General features: G+C 48.2%; 1 protein-coding gene across 1 annotated transcript in view; it reads left to right on the forward strand.

Moving 5' to 3' along the window:
• STK11 (serine/threonine kinase 11) overlaps window positions 1-5,808 on the forward strand; it is a 76,926-nt gene extending 71,118 nt beyond the window's left edge. Inside the window, exons 9-10 of the mRNA XM_054980050.1 lie at window positions 1,769-2,001; window positions 5,110-5,808. Coding sequence (XP_054836025.1) covers window positions 1,769-1,977 — 209 coding nt within the window. The 3' untranslated portion in view covers window positions 1,978-2,001; window positions 5,110-5,808. The remainder of the gene's footprint in view (window positions 1-1,768; window positions 2,002-5,109) is intronic.
• Window positions 5,809-8,479: the final 2,671 nt, after the last annotated feature.

The raw sequence follows: 8,479 nt of genomic DNA on the forward strand, positions 1-8,479 counted from the left end.
TTTTTGCCTTGCTGCTGAGCTAAGCAGCTCCTCTCAGCCTTGAAGGAGTGTTCTTTTTTTTCCTTCTAATTTCAAACACAAGCGCTCTTTAGCTACCCATGGAAGGTTTTTTTAAAAAAGTTTCAATAACAACCAAAATAAAAAGTTAAGAATTAGGCCGCTGAACAAGGGCTGGAAAAGTAAAGAGTAATAGGCATCAGGACTAAGTTGCATCCTTTTGGGGTGGGGTGTGTGCAGGTGGACGTGGACATTTCCAGAATCCCATAAGTTCTGATAGCAATATTCAAGGATAGCAAATTTTCCTGTTGGTCTATGCAGCTCAAATAGGAATCTGGTGCACTTTTAAGGGCTAACAGGATTTCATTCCAGCCTGCATCGGATAATGGTAGTTGATTTGCTTCATTTGTACCCCCCTTTTCTTCCCAGTGAGGCCTCAGAGCGGCTTACGCCCTTCTCAGTTCCCCCATTTTATCCTTACAACAGCACTGTGAGGTGGGTTTGGATGAGTGTGTATGATTGATCCAAGGATAAAGGGGTCTTTGGTCCATGTGAGCTTCTGCTAGAGTAAAAACTTTGCTGTTCTTTAAGGTGCCACCAGACTCCTGTTTTATTTTTAAGCGTCACAAGCACCTGTTGCTTCAATAGCTTGCCCAGAATGGTAAAGAGTCCAGTAGCACCTTTAAGACTAACCAACTTTATTGTAGTGTAAGCTTTCGAGATGCATCTGACGAAGAGAGCTGTGGTTCTCGAAGGCTTACGCTACAATAAAGTTCGTTAGTCTTAAAGGTGCTACTGGACTCTTTACTCTGATGATGCATCTGACAAACAGAGCTGTGGTTCTTGAACGCTTATGCTACAGTCTTAAAGGTGCAACTGCACTCTTTACTGTTTTGCAACTACAGACTAAAACGGCAAACTGATCTGGATCTCTTACCCAAAATGTGATCTCTTGTACGCTCATATGACTGTAGGACTGATTTTAAAATTTGGTACCCCTCTGGGTATCTTTTTGCAGGGCTTTTTTTCCTGGGGAAAGAGGTGGTGGAACTCAGTGGGTTGCCCTCGGAGAAAATGGTCACATGGCTGGTGGCCCCGCCCCCTGATCTCCAGACAGAGGGGAGTTGAGATTGCCCTCCACGCCGCTCAGCAGTGCGGAGGGCAATCTCAACTCCCCTCTGTCTGGAGATCAGGGGGCGGGGCCACCGGCCATGTGACCATTTTCAAGAGGTTCCGGAACTCTGTTCCACTGCGTTCCAGCTGAAAAAAAGCCCTGTCTTTTTGCCCCAGGTTTGGTCTCTGGTATTTTGTCTAAAATAAATTGGGTGTTTTTGAGCTCAGTTTTCCTCAAACCCATGTCATTGGTTGGCTCCCTGAACCAACCCTTCAAAGTCCACCCACCAATCCTAGCATTTTAAAATCCAGCCTACGGTCTTGTCAATATTCTGCACAACCTGTTCACCGTCTGAGTAACCACACCTTCGAATAGGAGTGGCCGAAGTCCCTCCTCCTTCCTGCGACGTTTTGATGAATTCTCGTCTTGAGGAAGAGTCCTATGCAGTTGAGAAGTGGGCTACCCTAACCTGTCCAGTGTGAGTTGTGACTCTTAGAACAAGAAAGGTTGGAGGTTTTTAAATCTTTTAAGTTGCAGTGCCACGTGATTCCCAGGGCTTGTTTTGAGGGCTTGGGGGCAGATCAACAAGGCACTTGGCACGTGCTCAAGAGCAGAGGACTCTTTCTGTACCCTTTTCCTTTGTGCTTTGCCTTCCAGGACAGGTGCCTGAGGAGGATGCCAGGCAAAATGGGCAGAGCCGCAGCAGAGGGCTACCCAAGCCGATGTGCATGAATGGAACAGAGCCTGGGCAGTTGAGTGGCAAAATGAAAGGCGAGAGGCGGGCCAGCGCCACATCTAACCCCTCCCGCAAGGCTGCCTCCACCAGCAGCAAAATCCGCAAACTTTCGACCTGCAAACAGCAGTGACTCGGATGTGCTCACCTGCCACAGGTGCTTCTGCCTACTCCTGCTCTGTGTTTCTCCTTAAATGTTTGGACAGTGGAGGGAGAAGGGAAGACAAGTGTCACAGAGGCTAGAGAAGCTGGATCCCAGGATCTGAAAACACTACACTTAAAACTCCGCGTATAAATTCTATACCCTGTAAATCCACATACTACTTCTGGGAAGCATCTTGCAGCATGATGCACACATGGACTGGCCAGGCGGCCATGTTGATTGACAGCGCTGAGAGTGTTGGGTTAATGGGCTGGATCCTTTCCCCAAGCAGCAGTGGCCCTTTCTTCTGACACAACTCCTGTGTTGGAGGAAAGCTCTTCAGTCTGGGAGAGAGAGTGTCACCGCTACAGAAACGGACACTCTGGATCCAAATCGACATTTTGGAAGTGTGTGGGGGGGGGGGCGGGAGAACCAAGCACTTTCAGGACGTTGTGTAAAATGACAGGCATTGGCTTAGCGGAAGCCTTGACAGTGCATCTTCTTTTTTATCTGGTGCCTGCAATTTAACATTGTCAAAGCGTACAGACACAGATGGGGCAGCAATCACAGTGCTATTGCGTAGCTGCTTCTGAGAAGCAGATGCCTTCAGCTCACAGTTGTAACTCCCCTCAGATTGTCCCGAATGGCCCTCCCAAAAGAAGTCCAGATATGTGTCAGTCTGAGGAATGCGAGTGTGTAATATGGCATGTTGCGATTTCTCCCACCTAATCATGGCTGTGTGGCATTGAAAGTTCTCTGCCGACGTGCCACCCTCCCTTCTCAGGCTTCTCAAGGGTAACAAACACATCCCGGGCTTTCTCCCACCCCCCTTTTCCAGAGGCCTGGCCATGGCCATTACCCGACTTGTGCTCTGGATCTCGTGTTCCAAGGGAGCCTGTCTTGCGAAACGTTAGGCCTCCTGAAAGATCCCATTCATCTAAACAAATAAATAAGGAAAGCTTCTAGCCCTCCTGGTGTCGGTGGTGAGGGCAGGTGTCAATGGGGCGAGTTGCCCGATACAACTTTTCAGAACGTGTAGGCAGTGAACCTGCTTGAGGTGGGCAGCCTTGTGTTGGCGTTTTTTTAGGAAATGAGAAGGGAGGAAAGTACAGCCACTGCCCGTGATGAGAAATTGTAAGGGGGGGGGGCTGTGCATGGGCTCCATGTGTGCCTGGCTGACACAAATTGCTTCCTCTCTTCCTCCCCCCTGCAGTTGCTAGCTCTTTGTCACACACACACATTTTTTGTACAGAAATCTGATTCATAAACTCATCTCCAAAATTATTCACTGCCTCCTACGATCTCCCTGCCCCACTCTGTACACTTTCTTTCTCAGCCCCTACCTCCTCAGTCTCCTGGTGCTTTGGTTTTTCTCCTCCTCCCTTTTATCTGTATGGTTTGCAAACAGGCTTTTCCTTCTGCTCCCACCTCCCAGTCTCCAGCAGCCATGCTGAGATTCCCCTCTGGTCCTTGGAAAGCTTTACCAATAAAAGTGTGCCTGTTCGCATGGGGCTGCTAGTTTACAAGGCAGCGTTTTGCCCAGTCTTCTAGTCCAGGTGGAGCTTTGCTGCTTTCCCTCCACCCAGGGCTTTTTTCCAGCTGGAACGCAGTGGAACGGAGTTCCGGAACCTCTTGAAAAATGGTCACATGGCTGGTGGCCCCGCCCCCTGATCTCCAGACAGAGGGGAGTTGAGATTGCCCTCCGTGCCACTTGGTGATGTGGGGGGCAATCTCAACTCCCCTCTGTCTGGAGATCAGGGGGCGGGGCCACCAGCCATGTGACCATTTTCCCCGAGGGCAACCCACTGAGTTCCACCACCTCTTTTCCCAGAAAAAAGCCCTGCCTCCACCCATTGGACTGCTGGCCCAATTTGGCTCCTTGGGGGCTCTGTCTGCCTCAGACATCACCTAAAATTGCTCCCAGGTTTCCTTCATTTGGAGGGCCATGCCATCCTCTTGCTTCTTTTTGCCTTGTAAGGGACCTTTTTGCATTCAGATTAGAGGTGCATTTGATTCATGGCTAGTTTTTATATTCCCCAACAGAATTTACTTCTGTGTCCAGCAGCACCTCCTGTGCTCAAGTTCCCCACCACCACCACCACCACCATTTGCAGGTTGGCAGCGAGGAGGTGCTTCTGTCATGCCCTGACAAATGTTGCTCTTTCTTCCACATCCTTCTCTTTTTATATATTGAACAGCCTGCCTGGCGAGGAGTCCTGGGGAAACTCAAAAACTTGCCCCCCTGCTCTTATGATTTGTGGGCTGGTCCGAAAACAGTGCCGCAGGACTTCTTTGGGTGGGATTTTTCGGTGTGTTCCCTGAAGCAGAACTCGCTGAATACAGGCCCTCAAAGACTGGGGAGAATCCATCTCTCTCCCTCCTTGCTTCTCTGTTTTACAGACATTTGGACTCTCAAGTCATGTTCTCTGGTCCTCAGCCTTTTCTGAGGATAATTGTGTCGGCCCGCCTTACCGGGTTGTTGGGGTTTCCAAGAGTGTCTATGCAAGACTTGGGGCCCTTGAAGCACACTATAATCAGTGCCTCATGAAGACAGGATATATTTTTGCTGTTGCTGTCACCCTGCCGTGGGGCCCAGGAGTTGAGCTTTCAGAGCCCCCAAATCCTGCTGCTTATGCCTGTTTCTCTAACCTGCCCCTATTTTCATTAGGTCTAATTTATTCTCCTTGTGGTGCTTCTTGGCGGAAACTGGGTTCAGGTAGCTGGCTCAAGGTTGACTCAGCCTTCCATCCTTCCGAGGTTGGTAAAATGAGTACCCAGTTTCCTGGGGAAGGCAGTGTGGCAAACCACCCCGTAACAAAAAGTCTGCCAAGAAAACGTCGTGATGCGACGTCCCCCCATGGGTCAGTAATGACTCGGTGCCTTTACCTAATTTATTTTCCCTGTGGTGCTTCTTTAGCAAAAAGTTGCTTCTGCCATCCAAGAGCGTCCCTTGAGCCTCAGGTCAGTTTTCTGCAGTGTGGCTGCTCCATGGCCTGGATCATATCTGCTTGGTAGTCAGGGGTAGGGTTTGTGTCTTCTTTGTACCTTACAAGTTAGCCTAAAGCAGGCTTGTTACTAATTTTCTGATTCTTAATGTGGGTGTCTTATTTTTCTTTTTCACAGCTGGCTCCACACTTCCTGTTGTCCTCAGCCGCCACCATCCTCGTCTCCATCTCTGTACCAGTAGGGAATGATCCATAAAACATGCTTGTAATCAAAACTTCTTTTAAAAACCAAGGGAAATCAGATGTTGGCTCATGCGCCTTCACCACCTTCAGCGAGTCCTGCTTCGGCAGGAGGATCCGATCCTCCTTTCTTGGGCAGAAGTCCCCTCCCCTCCCTGTGTCACCATTTGGCCAACCAATACCTGGACTTGTTCTGTGAGCTGTAGTGGGCAAGGGTGAGGAGGTATGTCCCATGGGTGAGGGTGAAATTGTGGGGAGGTGAGGGCCCTTTATCCCTGCCACCTCCCATTTTCCCCTCAGTGTGTTAGTTTTTTCGCAAGCCATTGCCAAGCACTTTACGTAGTAGACTACTGTTATATATTATATATTATATATTTTTCCTTTCTCTCCCCCCCTTTTTGTTGTTGTTTATATTTGCGGTATATTTAGAGATTTCCTTACACATTTGTGATGTGTTTGAAATTTTAAAAAAGACACTGATAGAGGGGGTTTAAGGAATAAAGCAGGTATTTAAAAAAAAAAAAGACCACAATGCTCTGTTAAAACAAAATCTGCATGCTGTTCTAAGGGCTGGAGAAAAGGGAAATGAGTGCTTTTTTTTTTTTTTTAAAGGAAAATAAACTTAAAATGGACTTGGGCTTGTGCCTGGTTTGTGGGACAGTGGTAGGAACCCAGAGCCCCCTCGCCCTTCATCTGATGTAATTCCCCCCCACACACACACTTCTGCTCCCTCCTGTGGCTCCTTTGTTGTTCTTAAGAAATAGGACGGGGGGGGGGATACAGAACTCTAGTGATGCAGAGTCTTGATTATGCTCACAAATTGAATGGGAAATTAGAACCAAAGATGTGAATAAGAGGTCTTTTGCACCTGCCCCTCTTAGGGTGCACTCTTAGGGTCATTCTCCTACAGGAGATGGCGGTACATGAACAGCAAGGGTTTGATCTATAAAATAACCATGTTTTTTCATCGAGCCTTGTTCCAGTCAGATATTTAGGGACCCTTCCTCACAGCGGTGATGTGGCATTCCCAGTTGAGTAGGGAATGCCAGGAGAGGTCTGTGGAAATATGGGGGTAAATTTAGCTGTTTCTTCCACTAGCTCCAGAATTCGGGGAAGAGGGTCATGCAGTGAATAGAGCCATGGGTTCAAAACAGTTTCTGAGAAAGGACTCCTATACCTGGTGCTTTATTAGCTTGTAAAGTTTGCAGCTGCCCCCCCCTCCCAGAAGGGGGGAGTCATTGAAAGTGGAGATATTTTTCAGCTCCTACCTTTTGGCCTCTAATGAAGGGTGCTTTGACTCTTAAAAAGCGCATACCCTGGGAATCTTGTTGCTCTGTAAAGTGTTACTGAACTCAAATCTTGCTTTTCTACTGCAGACCAACACGGCTACCTACCTAAAACTACCTTTTGGCAAATGTTGAAGCAGCTCACATCACAGCTGCTGCTTCAGTAAGGAAGCCTCCCTGTAAGGTAGGCTGCTGTTAATTAGGATGGAAATAGTGGTGTGTGTAGGAAAGCGTCTCTCTGCCCCCCCCCCTCCATTGCTGTTTGAAATAAGAGGGGATTCTTACCCAAAGTAAAGGTGGAGGAATGATTCACAATACAAATCATGTTTTGAATTAAATCAGTAAGGCTTGGGTACAGAGGGGTGTTAAAAAGCCAGCTCCAGAGGCAAGGCACACATCCTGCTCTGATTGGGAATAGGAGAATGTGTTTCTTCATTGGAGGGGCTGCGAAGGACTGAGGGGTGTTTTTAACTTGGCAAAAGCTTCTGTGAAAGAGCGTGTCCTCAATTTTAGTAGTATTATTTCCCAACCCCTTGTAGGTTACTTCTCCGAGGCATGGTCTAGGCTAGCTTTATAGAACCTTCATGGACAGATGCCATCTACCTCAGCAGCTTAGAGAGTAGAGAAAAATAATAAGGGCTAGCCTCTTGCTTTCCTGCCAATCTTGTGACTTTCTGGAAACCAACATCCCCCTTGAATGGAGGAAACAGGATTATAATCCTTCTAATAAAAGTAAACTGGGTGGATGCTCCGCATGAGCCAAGGCTCGTAAGTCGAGCAGCCACTCATGACAGCGCTTAATGTGGCCTGGCCATTCATTCAGAAATCTGCTGACAACCCCTCGACCATCCAGTTGCAGGCATGCTACAATTTGTCCCCACAGCTGCAGAAGAGCTTGGCCTTCTGCACTTAAAGCTGGATCCCCCACTACTTGGGATTTGAAGCAATGCACTTGCTTCATGTTCAGAGGCTTAGCTGGCTTATTGAGAGCATACTCCAGATAGCCCAGGAGAGCTGGATCTCATCATATCTCAGAAGCTAAACAGGGTCATCCTTGGGTAGTATTTGGATGGGAGACCTCCAACGAAGATCAGGGTTGCAGAGGCAGCCAGTGGCAAACCACCTCTGTTAGTATCTTGCCATGAAAACCCCACCAGGGGTCACCATAAGCCAGCTATGATTTGAGGGCACTCTCCACCACCACTATCCTTTGTTTGCACTATGCGGAGAAGGGGGATGAGTCGCGCACACAGCCAAGGGGGAAGGGCTACCTTTAGAGTTGTTAGAGCAAATGCTAGCAAGAGGCAACTAGAGTGTGCAGAATTTTTTTAGCCTGTGCCCTCCACCATCTCCCTCCCCAACAGAACATGAAAGAGCAGACACCTCTTAGAGAATGTTGGCACATAGTGTTTAATAAAGTCTGTTGATGGGGGTGGGGGGTGCTATTTTCTGCCATGGCACAGCGAAAACAGGCTACCCATTCCTCCTGCCTGCTGAACCATCAGTAAAAAAAGAACAGGGGCTTAGTGGAATCCTTGGGGGACGGTGGAGGAAGGTTTGAAACACCCCCCCCCCCATACATTAAAAGTAAAAGCTCCTTTTTGTTCTCTATGGATATAGAGACCCACACTAGTGCTTTGGAAACAGATTTTTTTTAAAAAGTGGGATTTAGGACTCCCCCCCACCCACCAAATCCAAGCACCCACCCTCTGCCCACATGCAAATATCAAAGCAGCAAAAGGGAAAGGCAGAAGTGGAACAGAAGGGAATTGGCACATTCTCCCCCCACCCCTCCCCCAATATCCCTAATTGGTAGCTGGAGGGAGGGAGGGACCACAGGAGCTGAGTTATTCTCTCACTGCTTGGCCTGCTGTCTCCTCAGACATCAAGGATATCCCTTTCTTCCCCCTCCTCTGCATCTGCAAGGAGGAACTTCCCCACAACACGCGAAAGCCTTCACCTATTTCAGAATATTAAATAAATAAATAAAATTAAATAAAATTGAACAGTCGGCAGTTAGAC

Source organism: Eublepharis macularius, chromosome 5 (genome assembly GCF_028583425.1).
Source record: "Eublepharis macularius isolate TG4126 chromosome 5, MPM_Emac_v1.0, whole genome shotgun sequence".
Taxonomy (NCBI): domain Eukaryota; kingdom Metazoa; phylum Chordata; class Lepidosauria; order Squamata; family Eublepharidae; genus Eublepharis; species Eublepharis macularius.